Source organism: Sebastes fasciatus, chromosome 11 (assembly GCF_043250625.1).
Source record: "Sebastes fasciatus isolate fSebFas1 chromosome 11, fSebFas1.pri, whole genome shotgun sequence".
Taxonomy (NCBI): Eukaryota; Metazoa; Chordata; class Actinopteri; order Perciformes; family Sebastidae; genus Sebastes; species Sebastes fasciatus.
In genome coordinates, this window is record NC_133805.1 from 28,133,178 (window position 1) to 28,158,269 (window position 25,092).

A 25,092-nucleotide genomic window follows, 5' to 3' on the forward strand; every position below is an offset into this window, starting at 1 on the left:
AAAGTGCCTGTGGAGCACAAATCAAGAAAACCTGCTTTTCCTGCAGCAGTTAAATCAGAACAAAAGCCATTCTTGGCAATAGTGCATCATTGGACAACCCTATGTTAGTAAAACATGATGAAGGAGCTTCAGTGCGATGAAGTGTGTTCTAAGTTGCCCCTCCAGTGGAGAAAATGTGAGAAATGTGTTTATTTCATTTTTTTTCTTCCATATACAGTAACATTACTGTTATACTGGGAACTGGCGGATCCCAAGAACCCCATATTTATTGTGTTAAAGTTGGTAATTTGATTAAATATGCACCACTCTTTCTTCTTTAGAAACTATTGACTGGCTGGTTCGAAAGAAATAAAAAGAAATAAAAACAAACAAAAACTATCATGATGTACTATTAGTCACAATAGAAAGAATAGAGATATCTGTCTGTGCTCCAGTATGAATGTTTAAAATAAATAATTATTATATGTTCAATCAACATCAAATTAATTGTATTAATCCCACGCAGGAGTGGTGAACACAAATCACTATCTAGTTCTAACTGGTGACACCTTGCATCACACTGAAGCTCCTTAGTTATGTTTTCTACATGGAAAATATAATATTGAAAATGGAGTGATCTTTGGTGTATGATATGATTTTGCCTCCCAGAGGGGAACAGATTTTCCCCATTATTGGACACTTCTCTGAGGTCATTAAACCAATTATACACATAACTGTTTAGAGGGTTTTGGTCTTCTTGGTTCATCCAACGTCAAGGTAAAATCAAAAAACATCTTTTTATTTCTATTATCGATGTCCACACAAAAAAACAACATAAAACCATCATCAGTTCTAGATTGAATGGAATAATTTATTAAATTGATGATATACAGATTTAAAAACTTAAGTCATGTGTGTTGTCAAAAAGTGATATTATGTGTTACAGTGACAACTTAACCGCAGCCTACTGAACATATTACATCCATACTTTCTGCGGAGGTCTCCGAGATCAAGCGTGAAGCTGATGTCTCTCTATATTTGAGGTAATTTCTAAATCAGACGGAAAAACATTTTCAGAGAGCATGCATTTTTACAGTTGTTAAATCATTAGACACAAATTCCTCTGTTTCTAACACATTCAGGTGATTTGTACCGATCAAGATTAAATTGGTTCTGCTGTATGACATATCTGAGCTGCAACACACACACACAGTGTAAGGCTGAAGGTCAGGCTGAACATGCTCCTCCTTCCCAAAATGAACTGATCTAACTAATGGTGCATGTTAGGGCTGCCCATGACAACTTATAAAGTCAAATATGTCCAAATTTTTATTTTTTATTTTTTTTTTAAATTTGAAATTATTTTTATTTACAATCTACAGAGGCTGGAGCCTGACAGGACAACGTCATGCGATCTTTTGCCTGAATATGGTGATCCTCAACTCATCAAGTCACAGATTAAGGCCACATTTCTGAACTGCATTTGGAAAACCCTTTTAAAAATGGGACAGGTATTGTGGACGGGTTTTGATGCTCTCTGATTAGAAAGGTGGACTGCTGACTACCAATTCAGGGTCTGGATCAGTCTGAAAAAAACAAGGCCGGATGAAGTGTTGTTAAGGCAAACAACATTTTGCAACTGTATCCTGAGTATAAGTAAGCAAATCTATTTCCAGGAACACATGTAATACGTGTAGAAATGTTACAACAAAGTACATTTGAATGAGGACGAGTCAGGTGTGCAGAGTTCATTTCTTGTATCTTCCCAGGTGTTCTCGGGCAATAATGAGTCTTTGGATTTGAGCTGTGCCCTCATAGATCTATAAAGGAAATACAAAAAAATTATAATCAAGAAAATGAAGTTTCACCAAATACTTCTATTAGCAGCATTTAGGTGCACAACATCATCACCCACCTGGTAGATCTTGGCGTCTCTCATCAGCTTCTCCACCGGGTATTCACTGTTGAAGCCGTTGCCTCCAAATACCTGAACAGCATCAGAAGCCACCTGATTGGCGATGTCCCCAGCAAAGGCCTTGGCGATGGAGGCGTAGTAGGTGTTTCTGCGGCCCTGGTCCACTTCCCAGGCGGACCGCTGGTACGCCATCCTGGCCAGCTCGACTTTCATCGCCATCTCAGCCAGGAGGAAGGAAACAGCCTGGTGCTGTGAGACAGGAGGAGACAGAGGAGCCTGTTGATCCTGTACTCATCTTTGTACTAATAACTGTTCAGCTGTATTGTCACCTGACAGTCAGTTATAATGATAGCTACACTAATGACAGTAATGCTATTATTATTTACATTTTTTTTTAATAACAGCATTTTACAGTAAATTCTGTAATTCAGTGAACTCAAAATGTGTATATCATATAAAGAAGGGCTTGGCAATATGGAGAAAATCAAATATCAAGATATTTTGGACGAAATACCTCGATATCGATATTGCGACGATATTGTAAGGTTGACCATTCGTGCTTTCAAAAAATATTTACACAATGAGTTTTTTGATAAATAATCATCAGTAATGTGGATATAATGACTAAGTGGGTAAAGGAAAATAATAGAACAGCTAGCATTACTTTACTGTAATGCAGCCTTTAAAACCAGGAAAAGACAACACTTATGCCATATTACGATCTCCAAAATCTAGACCATATCTAGACTCATATCATAATATCGGTATAATATCAATATATTGCCAAGCCCTAATAAAAAGCCTGTGACGGAAAATGTGGTTTTCTGACTAACCTCAGCAATAAGTTTGCCAAAGGTCTTCCTCTCCAGTGCATAATTGGTAGCTTCTTCAAGGGCCCTCTGTGCCAGGCCTGTAGCTCCTGCTGCCACCTGCATTGCATTAATTACATTAGTTAACATCACACACACAAATCTTCAGTGACAAATACAATTAAACATCGGTATTTCATTTGCAATGTTTAACAGCGTGAAATTGTTTGGTGGTAGCAATGGAATATCAGATATTGGGAGATGTCTTTGATTCTGTCGGCAGTGTAAAAACCAATGAGCAAGGTAAAGGTGCAATTGTTATTATTCTGTGGATAAGGAACATAGATTTTTTTAAATATATATACTTTTATAAGATTTTACTGAAAAATATCTTGAGCAGTTTAAACTCATTTTCACATGTCCATACAAATCCAAACCAATGTCCTGCTGTGACAAGGCCAGCTCATAAAATGTGGTTTATAATAGAAATGTTAGTAAAATAGGAGGGAGAAAAGAGCTGCTGGTTATTCTGACTCCCTAAAAGTCATGTATATGAAGCCAAACTGCAGAGTTTTGCTCCTCAAATGTTTTGTTCTGATATGCCCCAGGTTTTGTTTACTACTGATCCATTAAAAAATGGAAATAAACTCTTTTAAACACAAATTAATTCCTGTTTTTTTTAAATAGCAAAAACTAAATAAGTGAGCCATCTTTGGGGTAACACAAGAGACATTTATACCTGGTGTTACCGATGATTTCCAATTCAGTAATAGTTAGAAGACTTACTGGTGGCCTTGTGTTGTCAAAGGCACCCATGGCAATCTTGAATCCAGATCCCTCTGCGATCAGGACGTTCTCCTTCGGTATCCTCACATCCTCAAAGGTGATGCCTCTGGTATCAGAGCACCTCTGGCCCATGTTCATCTCCTACAGGCACAAAACAAGCACAAGCACAGGTTATCTTGTGGTTTAATACTCTTATCAATATGGGAGTGGGCAAATATTGCTTTATGCAAATGTAGGTATATATCTATTACTAAAAAACAATTAACAACACAAAACAATGACAAATATTGACAGGTACTGCATTTAGCATAAAAATATGCATGTGATTCTAAATCAAGTTTCCTGTTACTATACGGAGCTCTAAGAGATTGTAATGGATGCTTGGTCAGACTTAAAAATATCCTGAATATTTAAGAACAATACAAAGGAGTACTTTTTTCTTCAAACTGACATGGGTAAAATAATCTTCAAGACATGTATCACTTACAAATTACATTTCCACCTGTGATACAAGGGTTCTAACCTCTAAGAAATATACTGATGTTAATACAAAACCAGTTCATGTGTTAGAGAAAAAAACAATTCAGCCTCATCTTACCTTCCTTCCTATTTGAATTCCTGGAGTGTCAGCATCCACAATGAAGCCAGTAAAAGCCTTGCCTGTTGGACATTTGGGATCTAGGTTAGTGCGGGCCAGGAGGAAGTACCTAGGAATATGAAAGATGTATAAAAGTTTAGATAACCTTCAGAGCAACGGTCATGTTTTTATTCATTACCATTGAAGGATATGTACACACATACAGTTGCCAGATTATTAGGAACACCTAGCTAAAACTAATGCAGTCTAATACAAAAGTCCTGCAATAACTCCTCCCTTCATGAAGGCTATAATGTTCAGTTTTTGTTGAAAAAAAACAGCAATGCAAACATAAACTTAAAGTGGCAACTGAGTATATATTCTTGTGTACAATAACAGCAATGGTACCCACCAGTTAGCTTTCCCACCATTGGTGATCCACATCTTCTGCCCATTAACAACATACTCATCGCCCATTTTCACAGCTTTGGTCTTGAGGCCGGCCACATCAGAGCCCGCCCCGGGCTCTGTCACACAGTACGCCTGCGGAAAACACACCACACAGTAAGTTAACACCGTCAGAGTCATTGTTGATAGTTTTTGCTGGTGTCATCAGCACACAGTAGTATAGTAGTACTATATGTCAGGGCTTGTGTTAATCCCTTCACAAGAAGCCACTTGTTGCTGTTAATTCTACAAAGAGTGTTGAAAGTTAAATTTGCACAGAGTGAGATAATCTCATTGTAAACAGTGCAGTACTGTGAGGCAAGACTCCACATTATTTTAACGGCAACCGTCCTATTTACTCAAGGACACTTTGACGTGTGGACAGTAGGAGCTGGGGATCGAACCTCTAACACTGTGGTTAAAGGACGACCCGCTCTACCAACTGAGAGCTGTAGTAAGACATTCAGTTAACTATCATATGTGACGAATGTAAATCTTCACATTTGAGAAGCTGGAGACAGCAAATATGGAAACTATTATGTTATTATCATTGCAGCAGTGTCATGATGCCATGATTATAGATATCATTCTTTGAGCCTATTCAAACATACAGTATGAGTAACATAAAACTTGCAATGCAGTCTTCGGTACAAGTAAAAGGGTTAAATGAGCAGAGAAGCAATATTCTTTCTTATTTATTTTAAATAATTAAGTGTGGTACAAGTATTAAGTAGCATTCGTTGGATATACTCAACTAAAGTACCTCCTGGAGTGAATGTACTTATTATTTTCCACCGCTGTACAAAAAAAGTCCTTTGACTAAATGAAATACTTACACACATAAGAGGCTCCTCCGTCATCCTTCCCAGGTATTTACTCTTCTGTGCTTCACTGCCAGCTAAAATAACAGGCATTTGCTGTGTGGGAGAAACAAATATAACTTAATTTTCACGGAGCTACAACCACTGTTATTAATCATTGTTATGACTGATGCACATCCTGGATACTGGAATTATTGATTGTAGAAAATGATATCCATAATCCACAGTAGCAACAGTGCTCTTTACCCCCAATGCATGACGCCGTCTCTAATGAACGAACATTGTAGAATTTGAACACAACTGCCATATCAGCAGCAGATGCATGCACCACACAGGTTTGATGGAAAACTTGATGCTTATGGTTGATCCCAACAATTCAGTTACATTTTTCCGTACATTAAAACATTCATGGATTTAAAAAAAAAAAAAGTCACATTATGAAGGAAGAGATTGGACCTAGATTGAATGTGTGTTTGCTTTTATGTGTGCTTCCTTTGGTTAAGAGTCAGCAGGGGGGGAAATCATTTTGCCCACCTAACTCAGGAAATATCAAACAATGCAGATAGGTTTGAGATATTCACCGCCGACACCTATGAAGTGGTGGCAGGGGACTAAGTGGTGGATAGTGTAGAAGAAGACTTTATTTTTAGCACCAAAACCCCAGGTTCTTAAAATTTGGAACTGGTTCCAATAAAGAACCGGGTTTCTTGGGGCATCCCTCATGGTGGACACCTTAAAAGACTACCCGACTCTTAAAAAACTGGTGAGGAGGTAATGAAACATTAGCAAACTTGATAAATGGCAACTTACTCCCAGAGAGTTTGCTTCGATAGCAGTCTGTACTCCTGTGCAGCCATAAGCCAACTCTTCTGTGATAAGACAGTTGTCAAAGATTGACAAGCCCATTCCACCTGAATACAAAGAGACAAACATGACGGACGTCAGCCAACTTGCCTGTAAGAAATGTCCACTGATATATACAAAATATATATACTAACACTTAGGATGAGATGCTATTTCACACAGCAAATTCAATATACATGTATTAAGTAAGGGATAATGTACAGCGAGCCGGTCATTGTTGTGAAATAAACCCCGACAGCTGTGGCCTTCCAAAAATGGGGTAATGTTATGCAATAGCTTAAAATATGGCAGCTAATATATAAATAATCAATGAGCAAGAAAATAACATACCATATTCCTGTGGGATGTGACCGTTCATCAGACCAAGCTCCCATGCTTTCTTGATGATGGGCATAGGATACTGCAAAATGACAGGACATTTAAGAGTTATTCAAACTTGAGTCTGAAATCCTATCTTATCTCAGTTTAGGATGACATTTAGGATTTCTGGTATTATAGAAACATGTTTCCTAACAGCATTTTGGAAAAAATCCTATCTTAGGGTAGGAATTTAGCTTTTACAGAACCGTCCTAACTTAGGGATTTCCCAAGTTAGGAATCCTAAATTACGATGACATGGACCCTGTCCTAAATTCAACATAGCTGCCAAAATGGCAGCAGCATTGTTGTTGGTCTGTATGGCAATGACAATGAAGATGGGGAACAACATGAACACCGAAATACAATGATTGAAAGGCTACTCAAACCGTATGATGATGCTTAAAAGTTCCTGGGCCATGCACTAATGGGTATATACTGTATGCATATATATCAACTGCCAAGACAATGAATTAATTTGTTACAAAGGTGGGGTTTCCTCTCCTCCACCGTCACGAGTAGTGCCTCCGACTCCTCGTTGCTAAAATTGAGCGTCAGTCTTTTTTTGTCCATGACAGCAAGCCAGTGACAAGTGAGAGCTGTGAACTATGTACTGTATATTGTATAAGTGTATAGGTATCTTAGGTGGAATTAGTCTTAAAACTATTATCAGCCAAATCGCACCTCAGAGTAGTGTGTTTTTAAAGCTGCCAATCTATTAAGATGGGGAGAATCATTAAGTGGAGCTAACAAGTCAAGCTTTATGTAATCATGCATTGTACACTCTAATCTTTGGGCTACACTCACTTCACCACTCCTGTCATAAGCAGGTGCAGCAGGGACGATCTCTTCACGTGCAAACCTCCTCGCCAGCTGTTGGAACTCCTTTTGCTGGTCTGTCAGCTCTGTGGGCCAAAGCAACAACAAGACCAATGATAAACAACTTCAACACACACACACTTTAAAGAAAAGGCACACATTGTTTCTGAATCTGTTCAAAATAGAGATGGGCGGAGGATATCAAAGCAGTTTCAATACATTGCGTTGGAGCTTGTCTCAAATGAGGAATACCACATGATGGCGTCCGAAGCTCCATTCATTCAGTTTGACAGTTTTTAAAGTTTAGCAGTTAAACTATGTTACTACACTAAGAAGAGAAAATTACTGAGAACTACGGCGATGCACACTAGAAAGACATAATGATAAGAACGGAAACATTTCCACCTGATACCAAGTAATAATACTAACATGCTAATTGAATGAATATCATTCAAGGTTTTTGGACGGTGATCTCCGAGGAACTCCGCGCCACCAGCACCACTGCATTTGACAGGCAACAGCAGAGTACAGAGCTTCAGAGAGTGGGGAGGAGAGAGCGGGGAGGCGGTTGAGCGAGTGTCAGCTCTGTTCATCTGAGGAGCGCAGTGATCCCGCGGATCCCAGCGGGAAATCAGATGAGTAAGCGGTCTTTGATGTGGCCCAGGACACATTCGCGTACACACTGCTAAAAGAATGTGGTCATGAGTGTCCCAGACCACCTCTGAATGTGGTCTGAAAGATCCGATCTCAAGGTGTCCTCAATGCGTCTTGAGTGAGTTTACACCTGTACTTAAAGCTGTCCACCTGTGATCCGATCACTGAGGACGCATGTTAATACCAGGTCTGGACAGGGCCGTACAAAATTCCCTCAAGGTAAAGAAAGAGCATTAAATAAATACAAATAGGGAATTTTACCCAACAAAGACTGTAACTTTGGAAGATAATAATATCCCCTTGATTTGTCTGACTGACTGCTGAAGCATCACATACATTTTGGAATATATTCGGCACAGAATGAAGATAGTGCATTTTGTCACATACAATGGAGTTGCTTGAGGAAGGGATCTATTCACAGCCAGTTCATTGTACATATAGGCATGTGAGTATTGTTTTAAAGCAGATATGACAAAATGTGAACTTGTACTTTAAAATGATGTTAAGGTTTCTACATCCTACTCACCAAATGAGAAGCCGAGGGATGCTGATTGGCTGCTGTGAGATGCTGCGGCAGCACTGGAGCTCTGCAGCCGGATTCCAGACCGTACGCTGGCTTTGAGAACCTGTGCATGGAGGGAAATCAGCAACATACAACAAAGTTAAAGTTAACTTTAAACAGGACACCTCCTCCACACATTTTACTGTTATAAGTAATAAGTTAGTAAAACATTAGCTAGCCCCAGTCTGTGCTTTTCATGTATCACCATTGCATTCTAGTCACGGAGCTAAGCATCCCTTTCCCTGAAAAATAAAAACCCAACAATGTATGAAAAACACAGAGATCACTTCAATAAATCGTTTAATTCTCTAGTGAAGGCATTTCCAGAATCACTAAAGACTCTTTTTGTCACGACCCCTCCTCTGTGACTCCTGCCAGTAACTCCAGCCGGTGTGCGAGTGTGTTTTTTTGTTATTTTCAGCCTTTTATTTGAGTGAGATGTGCTTGGTGTTTTTTGGTTTTGTCTGTCTGTTTCATCAATAAATCAGCCCACCTGTCTCACATCAAGTCATCTCCGCTTCACTACAAGAATTCTCCACCGACAGCTATTTTCCACCGGATCGTTGTGCCATTCACGATTTGTCTATCTGCCATCCTTCCAGCTCTACTACTGGTTTAGCTTGCCTGCTAGTCTTACCTGTTTGTCAGTTTGTTTTCCTGGCTTTTTAGACGTAAGATTTACACCTGTTCTCCTTGTTACCGGGAATACCTGTCTGCCTACTCTCGCCTTATCAGTTTACAAAGCCCACCAGCCAGCTCTCATTCCTCTGGATACCTTTCCCGACTCCTCAACCAAAACTCCTGTCAGCCTCCATCTCACCTTACCTGTTATTCCTCTTAAATAAAAGACATGTTTTGCACCTACCTGCCTGTCAAGCTTATGCATTTGGATTCTGCCCCAGATTTGTGACACTTCTAATCATCTGGGTTAAAAAAAAAATGAATGTCTGCTGCACAATAAATAAGATTAACCCATTTCTCAAGCTGCAACTCTATTTTCTATCCAGCCATCAAGAAATGACAAACAAATGCCCTTTCACTTTTTGTAAATTAAAGTAGAAAATAGCAGCGAGCACGTCTCCAAATCTTGAACAGTATCGGGTGTCAGGTAGTAGTAAGAACAGAGGAAACAAATAACCAACACACACAGATAAAGTGTCTTTTTTGGTTTGTTCTGGGCAAACAAGCCGATTATGGCTTAGGGCTGAAATGCATTTGTTTGTTTGCCCAGAATAAACTAAAAAAGACACTTTATCTGTAAGTGCCGATGATTTGCTTCTTCTTTCTGTAAAACACACACAAGAAGAAAAAGCATGCAATATTTTGCATGAAAATATAAAATAACATTTGTACAGACAAATGATAATAAACATTTGTAACTTGATTCAAGTTGTGTAAATAAAGCAAAAACATACGCTCAGAGGCAACTTCATTATTAGGTACACCTGCACATTATAATGCAGTCCAATACAACAGCATGTGTTTTTATGAGGCTCATAATGTAAAAATGTGTAATCTAAAATTGTAAGTTCAATTACTGAGGTCACAATTGAAGGTGGTGTTGTACTGGACTACATTATATTGAGCTGAATGTATAATGTTTTGTCCCTCTGTCCTAGTGCTGAACTCTTGAGCTCATCATTATGACACTTTACCCACACCGCACTGGTACAATTAACCTTTACTCTACTTCTACTCCCTGTTTATACCTGCAAACACCGCAGTTTACTTATATATCTATTTTATCCTGTCGATATTACAGTTTATTAATTGTATCACTATTATACACCAGTCTACCACAGTATTATAATTATTTTAGTATATATTATATTTGATTCCTATATTTTGACTTCTGGGCCATTTTGTGTTTTCTGTCTTTGATTCTCATTTTTACTTGCATGTTTTTCTTCTGTACATTTTGTAGTAGCATCATTGGAAGGAACCCAAGAACAAGAAATTGAATTGCCACTGACTGCTCCATTGTAATTGGAAATAAATAAAGACTTGAAACATGACTTTCCATAATATACATGAGGGAGGCAATTCGTGCTCACGTTTAATGCATTTTTTCTTTACCTTTATTCATTTAAAAACAGATATATTGTACACACTACATATTTGTATTATTATTATTTTCATATTTTATTGTAACTTTTTTCTATTCTATGTTTATGTTTCTGGACTTTTGCAGTGCTTGCCTTTTTTTGCTCTTACTATGTTTTTTGTTAAGAACCAAAACATTAAGGCAAAAACCTTGTATGTGACTTGGCAATAACCCTGATTCTGATTCTTTTGCACATGAATACTATTTAGCACATTTCTGCACATAACTACTAAGTTATACAACTATTCAGCTCTTTAAATTGTATAGCTGATATATTGTAAGTATTTGCTATAGTACTTTTTTCATATTTTATTGTATATTTTATTTATAGGTATTGTTTCCTGACTTTTGTAGTACTTGCTTTTTATTTTCTATTAGTATGTTTACTGTTATGCACCAAAACAAATTCCTTGTATGTGAAAGAAACAGCCCCCGTTAAGTTAATTATTACATATTGTATTACTAAATTATCATTACTGAAGTTTAAATGACTATAAACTAAACTATACTAGGCTACTGTATAATGATAGATAGATAGATAAACTGGGGAAAAAAAGTTCGGTAACTTGTGTTTGATGGATTATTTCTCTGTTGTTACAATGCTAATGGTCATTGTATTTTACATCGTTGGAAAGCCTGTTTATTTACCTTCACAATGCTGTCCAACTTGTAAGGATCATGCATTTTGTGGGATGAGCAGCACAGCTGATTATGGGGGTAGCGCCCAAGAAAAATGTGCCAAAATGCTCTGCCAATGGTAAACAGTGAATTGTCCTGTTGGTATTGACTCTTGTTTTGAGTCGTTTGATGGATTGGATGATTGAACTCTCTATCAGTATGTTCATAGTAGTGTGTTCATAGTGTGTTCATGTAGTTTCATAATGCAAGTTTTAGCACAAAGCTAATTTTCAAAGTAACATTAATGATCCTGCAATAGTAAATCAATAGACAACAGATACCCTGATTTACGGGGTGTTCTTCAGCAAGTTTTGTTACACGACCTTCAGGTTTTACAATATATAACTATATACATATATCTAAGGGAGCTCATCATTTTTACAGAGATGCATATGCTTAGCTCTATGACTAATGTATGCTAATACATGAGGCACAGACGTTACATACTGTGTAATATGATAGATTAGTGTGAACACAGTGAGAAAGCGACAGTGTTATAACCATAACAGGTAGCCGTTGGCGCTGTTAGTTAGCTAACGTTAGCAGTGACGTAGCTAGCAAAGCGTTCACTTGATAGACTAAAAATGAGGACAACAACAAGCTACGGCGAACAGTCTTTCATTAATTCATACTATGAGAATGTGCTGGTGAATTATCGCTAGTTTAAAGACACGTACCTTGTTGAGCAGCATGTTTATGTGTCGTAACTGTCTCAGACCCGCAGAAGAATTGGATCTAACCTTTGTCCTACTTATAAATATGGACCCTCTCGGCCAATCACAGCAGCGGGATTCATCACGTGGGGTGGACTGGTCTCCGGAAATGACTTTTCCCCCAGTTTGTTACCCAACATAACCTCCAGACTAGTCTAGAGGGAGGGCACCACTAATCTACAGATCTGAATGCGTTTCATATAACTCAAATTCACAGTCTTCAAAATACAGGACTGAATCACACCATATAGTCACAATATTCTCCCACATTAAACTGAAATATATATTTGTAACACCCACCACAAATGCTGGCTAAGGAATGACAATCAAGGAGCATCTGAAAAGAGTAGAAGTTTTAATTACAGAAATTTAACTTTACAATTCATATCCCCCACTGTAAACTACTCACTGTTTAACCCCAGCTACACTAACAGGGCAGGGCTGAATTACACACTGGTATACACTGCAATCTATAAGTATAAGTCTATAATCTATAATTCACACGTGATTGATTTCACTGCAAACAATTTGAAAACCACACCACACCTTAAGCCTGCCTGGCTGTCTGACTGGGTTTCAACCTGAGTAAGGTTATACATTGTGGGGAAGCAGGCAGATTGACAAACAAAACAAACAACAAAAATAAAGAAAGAAAATTAGTCAGTCAGCAAATAAACCCTAAAGCAAACAAAAACAGTCCCACAGTAAGAGCAGCTAATGGCCGACTGATGCTCTGCAGAGAAACAAATATTAACAATCTTAAAACACTTTATTATCAAACATTAAAATACATGCCAACTTAATATTAAAACACTACATAACTAAACTTTAAAATACCTGGTACGTCGAATATACTTTCCTACCGACTACCAGCCGCCTTCAACGCAGCAGGGAAACAGGTCTGAAATACATGAACACAAGACATGTCACACACATTCAAACCTGACAGCATAAAACAATACACAAAGACAACCGTCTTAGGCCTACCCGTTGTTCATGCTCTCTCATACCCTGCCTGCCACACGGAATGAGGTGCGCACCTGCCTCACTCCACCGGCCTGAATCAATGCCACAATCACCTGCCACATATTCCTCACTGAACTCCAGCAAATAATATCATCCAAACAATAAACGTAAACTTGGCACTAGTAAATGTTGCTTACACCGGTCTTTAATCATTTAACATTGATGCCCGTTTAATACGGGGTTTCTGTACCTAACCCTAGTCACAGTGTTATAAAAGAAAGAACTTGTCGAAAAAAAGACGAGGGTGTTTTGATGCTGTGTAATACTTGAACGTTCAAACAAATGACTGACTGCGCAAAAAAGTAGTCCTTAACTACGACAGAGTATTAAGGTCACATTGAGGGGAAAAAAATAAATCTGAGATTTCGAGAATAAAGTCATAATATTATCATAATAAAGTCATAATATTACGAGAATAAAGTCATAGGTTTAGGAGAGAAAAGTCGTAATATGAGCTTAAAGTCATAAGTTTAAGAGAAAAAAAAGTAATATGAGAATAAAATCATAATTTTAAGAGAAAAAAGTTGTAGCATTACGAGAATAAAGTCATAATATTGTTACAACCCGGCTCTTAGGTTGCAACAAAAATGGGAGTGGAGACGAGGTAAATGCAAAAAGTAACAGAGTTTATTTACAAAACACCAATTAATGAATAAATGTAAAGATCAGTATCAGTAATCAGTGGTGTAGGAGTGCATGGATGCGTGTGTGTGGGTGCATGGAGAAAAAGAGGAAGAAATAGCCGCGCCGCGATGTCCACAGGAATGGAGTGATGTGCGTGCATGGAGAGAGAGCGCGTTCTGAATGGCGAAGAGGGTTTTATAGTCAGCGCTACACCGGGCCCAGGTGTAGCTCATCAACCCATCATGTCCTCATGTCCCCGCCTCAACCAGAGCCTGCAAGAAACAAAGAGACCAGCGGTGGGGAGGGGTCGTCACAATATTAGGAGAATAAAATCATAGGTTTGCGAGAAAAAAGTTGTAATATTATGAGAGTAAAGTTAGAAGTCTAGGAGAAAAGTAATATTATGAGAATAAAGTCAGAAGTCTAGGAGAAAAAAAGTAATATGAGATTAAAGTCAGAAGACTACGAGGAAAAAAAGTAAATCTTGAGATTCTAATTTTTTTCATATTCCCTTAGGTCTCCCACATATGAAATGGATTCTAGTATAAACATATTCATATTTATAACCTGTCTTATAAATAAAATAAGTGCAATATAAAGCCATGGCCGAATATGAGATCATACACCTGAACTCATGTACTTTCATAATGCAATGCTCTGATGGATCCCAAATTTGGTGTAACAGTGGGCAGAAGCAGTTCCTCTACATGTATGTGTGAAAAAAACAGAATGTGAATATCATGATACATTGAGGAATTGCAGTACTACAAATACATAAGTACAATAGGTGGACTAATATCAATCATAAAGGTCTATGATAAATGTATTAATTTACTTTTAGGCAGCTTTGGCTGGGATTGTGCTAGAAACACTAATTTCTCAGTGTCTGTTAGTTAGTGTTTGCTAAGCAAGCAAATGGACGTTTGCTTTGTCCACTGTGAATCCCTAACCTACTCAGTGCCTGCAGGCTCTAGCTCGACTGCAACAATGATGATTTCCATTATGGATTAATCTACTGATTATATTCCTGATTAATCAATTGATTATTTGGTTTGTAAAAATTCTGAAAATAGTGAGAAATGCAGTCACAATTACCTGGACCCCAAAGTGACACCTTCACAATGTTTATTTTGTCTAAAAGTAAAAAATAAATTAAATAAATAAATCTTATCAAACTAATTAAAAGGAAACACAGTAAATCCTCACATTTGAAGCTGGAACCATCAAATGTTTTTGCATGAAAAATTACTTCATAAATAATTACAATTATCAAAATCGTTGCCTATTAATTATCTTCGCTTCAGCCACACTTGTATATACTGTTGGGCAGTTTAATTTATAACGAAACATATTTTATAAGCTCTTCCTGTGTTTTTTTATGCAAACATCTTAATTTGTAAAGCAACTAAAGCGGTCAAATAAATGAAGTAAAAAGTACAATATTTCCCTCTGAAATGTAGTGGAATAGAAGTACAAAGTGGCATAACGAGAAAATACTCACGTAAAGTACAAGTACAAACTACTTATAATGTACTTAGTTTCATTTCACCACTGTTATGACAAGCAGTTTTAATTACACTAGACTGTCCAGGATGATTCCATATTTATAATATCTACAATGGTATGTATTCAGTTAAGTAAAAGTAGTAACACGAACAGTGTAGAAATACTCCATTACAACTAAAAGTCCTATATTTAAAATATTACTTGAGAATAAATACAGCATCAGCTAAATGTATCAAAAGTAGAAGTACTCACAATGCAGGAAAACTGCCCCTGTTATTGTTACATATTGTTTTACTGAATTACTATTACTGATGTTTGAATGTGTAAGCAGCATTTTACAGTCACATCAGTCGCAACAGATGTGCACAATTTAATGTATATATTTACAGTTTTTCTCATTCGTTTTGGCTCAATCTCAAATGAGAATTATAATTTTTTCCAAACAATAAGTTAAAATCTCTGAATAATTAGTTTGTTGTTCACAACAGATTTGAATTTCTCATTCATTCAAGCAAATCGCACATAAACTTTTGACATTTGGAGATTTCTGCAAAAATGCTGTTTTTTTTCGACGATAGAATGGCGAGCACTTCTGCACTGGAAACTGCTCAGAAACCCCCTTATTGTCAATCTACCTAGGAAAGCCATCCATCCTCTGAATGACCTAGGTCTCTAGTTTGTGGCTGTAAAGTTTCATGAGGCTCTGATTATCCTAGAGGTAGCCACAGGTCATTTTATACAGTGAGGTCAAGTTTCCAAAAATGACGTTCTCACTACAATGAAATGGCTACTATGGGGACTAACATCATCACACATGAATACAGTTGGGCTCATTGGAGCCACAAGAGTCTCATCTTTACAGTGATACCCAATTTATGTAATTCCAAGACTGTTTAGGAACCCCACTATGCAGAAATATTCAAATACACCATTTTAGATAACACATTTATACTGCCCCAAACTGCATGTGATTATCATAAAGTGGGCATGTCTGTAAAGGGGAGACTCGTGGGTACCCATAGAACCCATTTTCATTCACATGTCTTGATGTCAGAGGTCAAGGGACCCCTTTATAAATGGCCATGCCAGTTTTTCCTTGACAGAATTTAGCGTAACTTTGTAATGTTATTTATCTTTCCAACAGCACACAGCACATGTCAGCTAATTAATTTCCTTTAATTCTTTTATGTGCCATTATTCATACAAATGTTATACACTGTAAGAAAAACTTTTTTTTTAGTTTTTTTCAAGAAATTTGACATTTTTTGTCTGTATTTCAAAATGACAGAAAAAAAATTAAAAATTACATATTTCATTTGTGATTTATATGTAAATAGTCTTAGATTTACAGTATTTTTTGAAATCGTAATTATCTGTATTTAAGCTTTTCTTGATCATTTTTAAAGATAATTATTCTGTTTTTTAGAGGTTTTTGACTCTATTTTAACAACTTATTTATGTTAGAAGAAAAGGATTTTCATGGATTTCTAAAAATATTTCTTGTAAATATACAGATTTTTTTTACAAAAACTTCTGAGAGTTAATGTAAATTTGGGCTTTTGCAACGTAAAATTACATGTTTCATTTGTGATTTATAAGTAAATGGTCTTAGATTTACGGTGTATGACTATTCTAACAATAAATATATGTTAAAAGTAAAATATGTCTTGTAATATTACAGTAATAAAGGCTAATTATATAAAGATAACTACTGTTTTGTTTTTTTACAGTTTACTTATGTTATTTAACGGACAGTATTTTTCCGTTTTTTAACAGACATTTTCTGGCGCCCCTGCTGCCGGAAAATTTGCGTTATTTTACACTTCTTTTTTTTTACAGTGTATCTAATCCCATCATTTGAATTCTATATAGGCTTTGCTTCATCTCTATTAAAACATCTGCTTCGCTGTCTGAATTACTGCACTTCAAGCTGATTAATGACAAACTGGAATCTGAGCATATTACTGATCTCCTGAACTAGCTTACTGCCTAACTGTGTACATAAAGATATCATTTGAACTATTTCGACTTAGACACTATATTTTATAAAATCAGGGTTGGCTTGTAAAATCCAATTATATTGCAATTGGATGATCAGACTGTGAACACAGCAAATTGATCGTTTACATCATGTTTATGCCTTTTTAGTCCCGAAGGTTTTATTGCACTTACTTACAGTAAGGAGGGTAGTTGTAGTTCTCACAGTTTTGTGTGTGTGTGTGTGTGTGTGTGTGTGTGTGTGTGTGTGACAATAAATGACACCACAACGTTAAGAACTACCAATAAAAGAACCGGAGTTTATCAACACTCCGGTTGTAGTGGCTATCTTTAGTCTTCATTGTTCTTATCTTCATCTTAACTTACGTTCTGTCAATAACCACATTTCAAGGACGTCTTCTCGTTTATTTACACAACAGAACCTTTCACAATAAAAGTCACTTCACAATAAAATTCACTTCCTGTCCCTTTGTCACATGTGTACGGAAGTTTTCTCGTAAAGTTATGACTTTATTCTCGTAATATTATGACTTTTTTTTCTTGAAATACTATGACGTTATTCTCATTAAAGAACGACTTTGTTTCTCGTAATATTATGACTTTATTCTCATTTATTTCCCACCCTCAATGTGAGCATAATACCCTACTATTTCCCCTCTAAAATAACACGTAAAATTACTACTCTATAATATTATGACTTTATTCTCATAATATTATGGCTTTTTTTCTATGACTTTATTCTCGGTATTAAACAAAGCAAAAAACAGGTTCTGGATCAGAAATCACTCCACATTCTTTACTGTTCACTAGTTTTACCAGATTTAAATTACTGTGCAGAGGTCTGGGGCAACAACTAAAAATGTTCATTACATTCACTATCTATTCTCCAAAAAAGAGCAATACGGATTATTCACAATGTCGGATATCTGGATCAAACTACCTCATTATTCTTACAGTCAACATTATTAAGATTAACATATATATATATTAACAGATATATTAACATATACATATATATATTTGATTTTGGGTATAAGAATAATGTATAATCTACATATTCTATATTGTATTTTATATGCATGGTCGGATGCTGTGTATTATATATATATATATATATATATATATATATATTGTATTACCTGTGCATATTGTATATTATAAATAATAATATGCGTATATAAGAAAAGATAACAACTAGTCAATATGATTAAGTTAAATATGTAAGTAATTAATTTTTATTTTGATTAAGATACATTATAAGTAATGAATTGGTATTCTGGATTGATAAGGAATTTATATTTTGATAAGGATAATTGGATGATGATATCATTAATTAATTTATATTTCTGTATGACAGAGATAAAAGGTAATAATTATAGTTAGACAAATTTAGGAAAATGAGTAAGAGTATATGTATAGCTCAATAAGGAAGCTGGTTAATAATTAATAATTGACTTATGGAGAAGGGGTGGGATTAAAGAAATGTGTACTTCTTCTCACTCCTTTTCAAATATGTAAATCAAGGCATCAAGTGTTTGACAATTTCTTTTTCTTATGCTTTTCATTATATGTAAATACTACTTTTTCTGGCTGTCCACTTGTTGGTATGATCTTTCTCTTTTTCTTTATTTTGAATTTTTTTAATTTTACATGAAAATGAAATGAATTCTCATAATATTACATCTTTTTTTTCAATGACTTTATTCTCTAAATCTCTGATTTATTTTATTCCTCAATGTGGCCCTAATACTCCTTCGTTCTTACCAAACTGATATCCAACCAGCTAATTTACATTGTGACATCCAGTACATCTTCTATAGGGACTGAATGAATGAGGAGATCAAGCAGCGTCTCTGTCAGAGGGAGGAGACAGAGAGCAGGACAGCGTCCACTTTAAATCACCTCTCTTTCTGGACCTGAAAACCTTCTTTGCTATCAGGTATTCTAGATAGTTTTATCGGTGTTTTTACTAAAGTAAAGGTAGCTAGAATGGTAACTGTGATAGTTTATTTGTGGTTATTGATTTGAAAACTACTGGCTGACTTGAATATGTCCAGCTGATTCCCGAGAAAACGATCAAGAGCTGCTGCAGGTGCCTAGCAACGGTTGCTAAGGGCAACTGACGTCAGGTCGGAGTGAGCTGTGACGTCAGGTCAGAGTTTAAAATGGGGCTCCTTTGATCTGTGACGTCAGGTCGGAGTTGCTATGTGACGTCAGGTCGGAGTTGCTATGTGACGTCAGGTCGGTTGCATTGATCTCAGGTTTGGCTTTGAAGATAATTTTACTTATAGGAGAGAATAATTCCTGCCATCATTGCAGGCTGAGCGACTGAGAGAGCAGGACAGTAAGAGCAGGACTAGCAGGGTAGTAGGAGAATTTGTTTTACAGCAGGATTTTGACAGAAGTTCAAAGAAGCATCAAAGATAATCATAATGTCTAGAAAGATTGCAATGGAGATTCTTCGTCCTGCGATTGAATCCTTTTTCCAAAGGATCACAGCTGAACAGCAGGCATTGCTGAAATCAGGTGCAGCTGATGAAGCCACACAAGTGATGTTGGCAAAGATGATTTTGGAACTGATTTCAATATTGGCAGAGTCCATTTTGCCTCAGGACACGACCATGTCTAAGGATTGTGTTCTGTCCCGTCTGGGAGACACACTCCCTCGGACTCTTGCCCTGGTTCTGGACGTGAGCATTGAAATAACATGCGTCAATACGATTTCCTTGACCGACTTAATTGCTGAAGAAGTTGCAAAACAGGTCAACAGCTCATCAGCAGAGGATGCGTCTTACCTTGAGTCTAAGACACTTGCTGAAATGGTCAGTCATGCATGCCAGATGTTTAAAACATTCATGGGCAAAATGAAATGCACACCTCGACAATCACCGAGGCCAGAGATTGCAAGATCTTCTTCCTGCAAACTCACCAAATTCCGCCATTTGGACCGTCCCGCAAATCAGGACACATCTGTAACTGACGGACAACAGCGTGGTGACGACAGCTTTGTGACTGCAACCACAAAACTTGCACAGAAAATAATTAGGCAAGAGCTCAGGGAAATCACCAGACCTCTTCTAGATGATATGCACAACACCGAGCAAGAGCTGCTGCAGTCTGACACCGAAAATATTGCAGCTCAGATCGTTCAGTCAATCAGCGACGAGGTTGAGAGTCTGGCCAGTGCCTGCCCAGAACCCAAAAAAGAGAGGAAATTGAAATTGAAGGGACTGGCAAAAAAGATAAAGACCTTTTTTGCCACACAGTTTGCCAAACTGTCAATTCATCGATGCGCAACTGAGCTGAAGAAAAAATTCTTCCCCAACTCCGAAGCTAAAAACAAGGATGAGATTCAGGAGTTCATGAGTGATTTTACCTCTACAGTTCTGTCAAACGGTGATGGAAAACAAAAAGCTCTGTTGGCTAGACTCAAAGACATTAGCAGTGGAAAAGACCTGGTCTTTACAAAGGCACTTTGTGATCTCCTCTACGATTACATCATGGAGGGGATACCTGACGTTGTGCCACAATCACTCATACAGTCAGAGTATGCTTCAATACGTGAGATGATGGAGGCTCAAATACACCGCAAAGTCTGGTGTTACTTTGGACTGCTGAGGTGGTGGTTGGCCACTTATGCTGGCATCCACGTTGGCCGGGCCACAGACGCTTTAAAGAACACCGATTTGGCAAAATCGACACTCACAGCATCTAAGCAGCTCAAAGCACAGATAGAACAAAAAAAACACGCTATCCTGCTTATTGTTGAGAAGCTGGTGGCGCGGATCTTCCGCAAAGTCAAGGTGAACTGCAAATTTGAAAACCCAAAGGTCATCATTGAGCGCGTCTTTGAAAAAATATGGGCAGAAGTCGAGGGAGTAGAAATTGAAATCACCCCGAAAATGATAAATGAGGCCGACAAGGCGATCCACAAGGACCTTTGCAAGAAGTGGGGCTCTACAACAGGCGTGCTGGTCTCAATAATTCTGAACCAGACTGAATTTGATGAATACATAGCCTCCACTATAGAAAACCACCTGAAGACACCACCAACGGGTTGTTGCTTCACCACCAGCAAGTTCTTCTGCTGCTTCAAGAGCTTGAACACTTTATTTTATAAGTGATAATGTATTAGTCCTGCCTCCCGCCAGTGAATGGCCTCTATTGGACTGAGATCAGTCTCTGTAGGACCAGTGAATGGCCTCTATAGGACAGACATCAGTCTCTGTAGGACCAGTGAATGTCCTCTATAGGACAGACATGAGTCCCTGTAGGACCAGTGAATGTCCTCTATAGGACAGACATGAGTCTCTGTAGGACCAGTGAATGTCCTCTATAGGACAGACATGAGTCCCTGTAGGACCAGTGAATGTCCTCTATAGGACAGACATGAGTCCCTGTAGGACCAGTGAATGTCCTCTATAGGACAGACATGAGTCTCTGTAGGACCAGTGAATGTCCTCTATAGGACAGACATGAGTCCCTGTAGGACCAGTGAATGGTCTCTATAGGACAGACATGAGTCCCTGTAGGACCAGTGAATGTCCTCTATAGGACAGACATCAGTCCCTGTAGGACCAGTGAATGTCCTCTATAGGACAGACATGAGTCCCTGTAGGACCAGTGAATGTCCTCTATAGGACAGACATGAGTCCCTGTAGGACCAGTGAATGGTCTCTCAGGGCCTCCTTAGTGGGCAGCAGTGTGTTGTCTACTTCGGTAGCGTGGGTTTTACTCCGGGTGCTCCGGTATCTTCCCACTTTACTTAAAACCATCAATAATAATAAATAATAATAATAATAATTATAAAACTGCTTCATTATTTAACCATCAAGGAGAAGAGTGTTGAAAGTCATTACTTCAGTGCATATGAATACAGGGAAATGGCTCTGAAAGTACAGTGGACACAAACTGTAGTTAATGTACTTGGTTGCTTCACTCAATTCATTTTCACATACACACAATGATGATTTAATATGTGAGTTTTCAAAGCAACAATTACAGTGCTCCAAGATATGTGAAACACCTTGTGTTTTGTATTTCACTCCTCACCTTCAGTGTGACATCTCTGCATACACTGTTTTGGTGAGTTTTCACATAGTACACCTGTAGTGACCCAAGAGGCCTAACAGAACTGCATCAGTCAAAAAACTGCTTCATTATTTAACCATCAAGGAGAAGAGTGTTGAAAGTCATTACTTCAGTGCATATGAATACAGGGAAATGGCTCTGAAAGTACAGTGGTCACAAACTGTAGTTAATGTACTTGTACATGTGACAGATTTGGACTGAAACTACAATGCAACCTAATATGAAGCAGTGTTGACAACAAACTGAAAGTCCTTTTTCAAAAGGTGTTCATGTATTATGTCTATTATGTCACTCTAGGCATTTTGATGTTTGTCTGAATATAATAAAACAAGATATACCGTATGATCATGTGCAGCATTTCTAGGAACAAACTGGAAAAAGAAAAGAATAAAAATGCAAACAAAGAAAAAGCATTGCAGTGTACTGTGTTCACATGTGTGAATGTTGTGTTTTGTATTTCACTCCTCAGCTTCAGTGTGACATCTGCATTCACTCTGATCTTCAACAACAACTTAAAGCTAAAGTTGGTAACTTTGAGCAAATCTAATAAAAAAAGTTATTCTTATAAAACGTTCATTATATCCTGACAGTTATTTTGATCATTTATAAATCGTTTAAGTCATTTATCAAGCAAAAAATGTCAAACATTTTCTGGTTTCAGCTTCTCAAACCTGATGATTTTGTTGATGTTCTCTGTTTTTGATTTCATGTTTTGGGTTTTGAATTGTTGGTCAGACAAAATATGCAATGTGAAGAAGACATTACCTGGAGCTCTGGGAACATGTGATGGGCATTTTTCTGACATTCTTCTGACTATTAATCGACATAATCAAAAGATTAAGCAATATTTAAAATAAATATTAAGCTAAAATCGTCCGTTTGCAGCTATTTTTTGATACAACAGAAGTTTATTTCTGACTATTCGCCATGTAAGCACAACTTTAAACATAAAAAAGATCTTAGAACTAAATTGTGACATAAGGCAGGGCCCCTATAGATAGGAAATATTTTAAGAATCATTTTTCATGCTCATTAATAGACACACAGTGAACCTGCTTTGTTCAGTTGGTAATCCAGCCTGCTGTACGTATACGTAAGGCCTCACACAAATGTATAAATGCATGCATATCCCTGCTTTTTTAGGTGGTCTAAGTTGAGTCATTGGTGTTTACATGGTAATGAATGCTTGTGCTGTTTGTGTGTATTGGATGTCCAGGACACACTGCTGGAGCTGCTGGGTGATGCGGTGGCGGCGGCAGGGGAAAAGTCTCGTGATCAGCAGCTTCCCCAGAGACCTGAGACATGCTGAGGACTATGAGGCCAAGGTCGGAGCCCCGGACTGACACACCTGTAGTCAGGAACATGAATAAAAGAAGAGAAAGTTGAAATCATGTCTCCACAAAAAACTTTAAAAAAGAAAACAGTCAGCTCATTTGATTTAGAAAAAAATTAAAAATGATAACTAAATATGACGTATAGTAAAACATTATGGAGATAATGGTAGAAAATGATGAAGCACGACAAACTGAAATGATGTGTTCAGAGGGACAATTATTTGTTTGTCACAAGAGCAGCAAATGGAAAAAAGTGTCCCTTTTTTCCTGATGCAGTGTGATAGAGTAACACTAACACTGATGGGATAACAGCACAGTGATATACAGTCACCTGCCGTCACCTGGACTTGTTGCTGACTTTCCTCCTCCTGTGCCTTGTGTGTCAGATGGGGGAGCCCAGCGCGGTGCTCCTGCTGAGCTGCTCGGCCGACACCATGTCCAGTCCACATCCATCCTCTGAATGCCCTAGGTCACTAGTTTGTGGCTGTAAAGTTCCATGAGGCTGTGATTATCCTAGAGGTCACAACAGGTTATTTTATACAGTGAGGACACGTTTAAAAAAAATGGTCTGACTACAATGAAATGGCTACTGTGGGGACTGACATCATCACAGATGAATACAGTTGGGCTCATTGGATCCACAAGAGTCTCAGCTTTACAGTGTAATTCAAAGACTGTTTAGGGACCCCTATATGCAGAAACACGTCCTTTTACAATAGGTGAATATAACACATTTATACTGCATGCAGAAAACTGCTTGTGATTATCATAAAGTGGGCATGTCTGTAAAGGGGAGACTCCTGGGTACCCATAGAACCCATTTTCATTCACAAATCTTGAGGTCAGAGGTCAAGGGACCCCGTCGAAACTGGCCATGACAGTTTTTCCTCGCTAAATTTAGAGCGATATTTAACCTCTTTTGCAACAAGCTAGTATGACATGGTTGGTACCAAAGGATTCCTTAGGTTTCCTAGTTCCATATGATGCCAGTATCTTCACTCTAACTTTAAAACTGAGCCCACTACCTAAAAACCGCAAGTTGAGTAATGCGTTAAAGAAATTAGCTAAACAAATTTGCAAATTTTTAACTTTTACCTAATTTTTACACTTGTATTTTATCCATTTTGACGTTGTAAATCTGGTGAAGGCTATTTTTACTGTAATGTCACTGGATATTTTTCCCAGAAAAGAGAATTGCACCTTGTCATTTCTCTGTTTATTCTTTTAAAAGAACCAACTTTTGGGGCCTTATTTAGCCTCCGTGATATTTGTACCGTCACTGTAGTTGGTCACGTTTCAATATGGATTACAGACTATTATTTCTGAACTGGATCAGATATAAGCAGATGCATATGTAGATTGTTTTGTTTTGTATGTGTTAATTTGTATGTTGTGTTTATGCTTATGAGGCCCTGTATACATTTTTTT

General features: G+C 37.5%; 1 protein-coding gene and 1 long non-coding RNA gene across 2 annotated transcripts; one reads left to right on the plus strand and one right to left on the minus strand.

Annotated features, from left to right (window-relative positions):
• Positions 1-829: 829 nt before the first annotated feature.
• acadm (acyl-CoA dehydrogenase medium chain) lies at positions 830-12,178 on the minus strand. Its single transcript, XM_074652031.1, has 12 exons — positions 12,050-12,178; positions 8,555-8,654; positions 7,363-7,460; positions 6,529-6,598; positions 6,145-6,245; positions 5,350-5,430; positions 4,479-4,609; positions 4,088-4,196; positions 3,490-3,630; positions 2,728-2,823; positions 1,895-2,143; positions 830-1,799 (listed from the first exon to the last, which is right to left on the minus strand). The coding sequence occupies exons 1-12, from the start codon at positions 12,062-12,064 to the stop codon at positions 1,728-1,730; spliced, it is 1,263 nt and encodes a 420-aa protein (XP_074508132.1). The 5' UTR covers positions 12,065-12,178; the 3' UTR covers positions 830-1,727.
• A 6,798-nt stretch (positions 12,179-18,976) lies between these two features.
• LOC141777608 (uncharacterized) lies at positions 18,977-24,218 on the plus strand. The gene is made up of 3 exons (XR_012595931.1): positions 18,977-19,178; positions 23,547-23,655; positions 24,051-24,218. It is a non-coding gene; the product is annotated as an uncharacterized LOC141777608 (long non-coding RNA).
• The last annotated feature ends 874 nt before the right edge of the window (positions 24,219-25,092 follow it).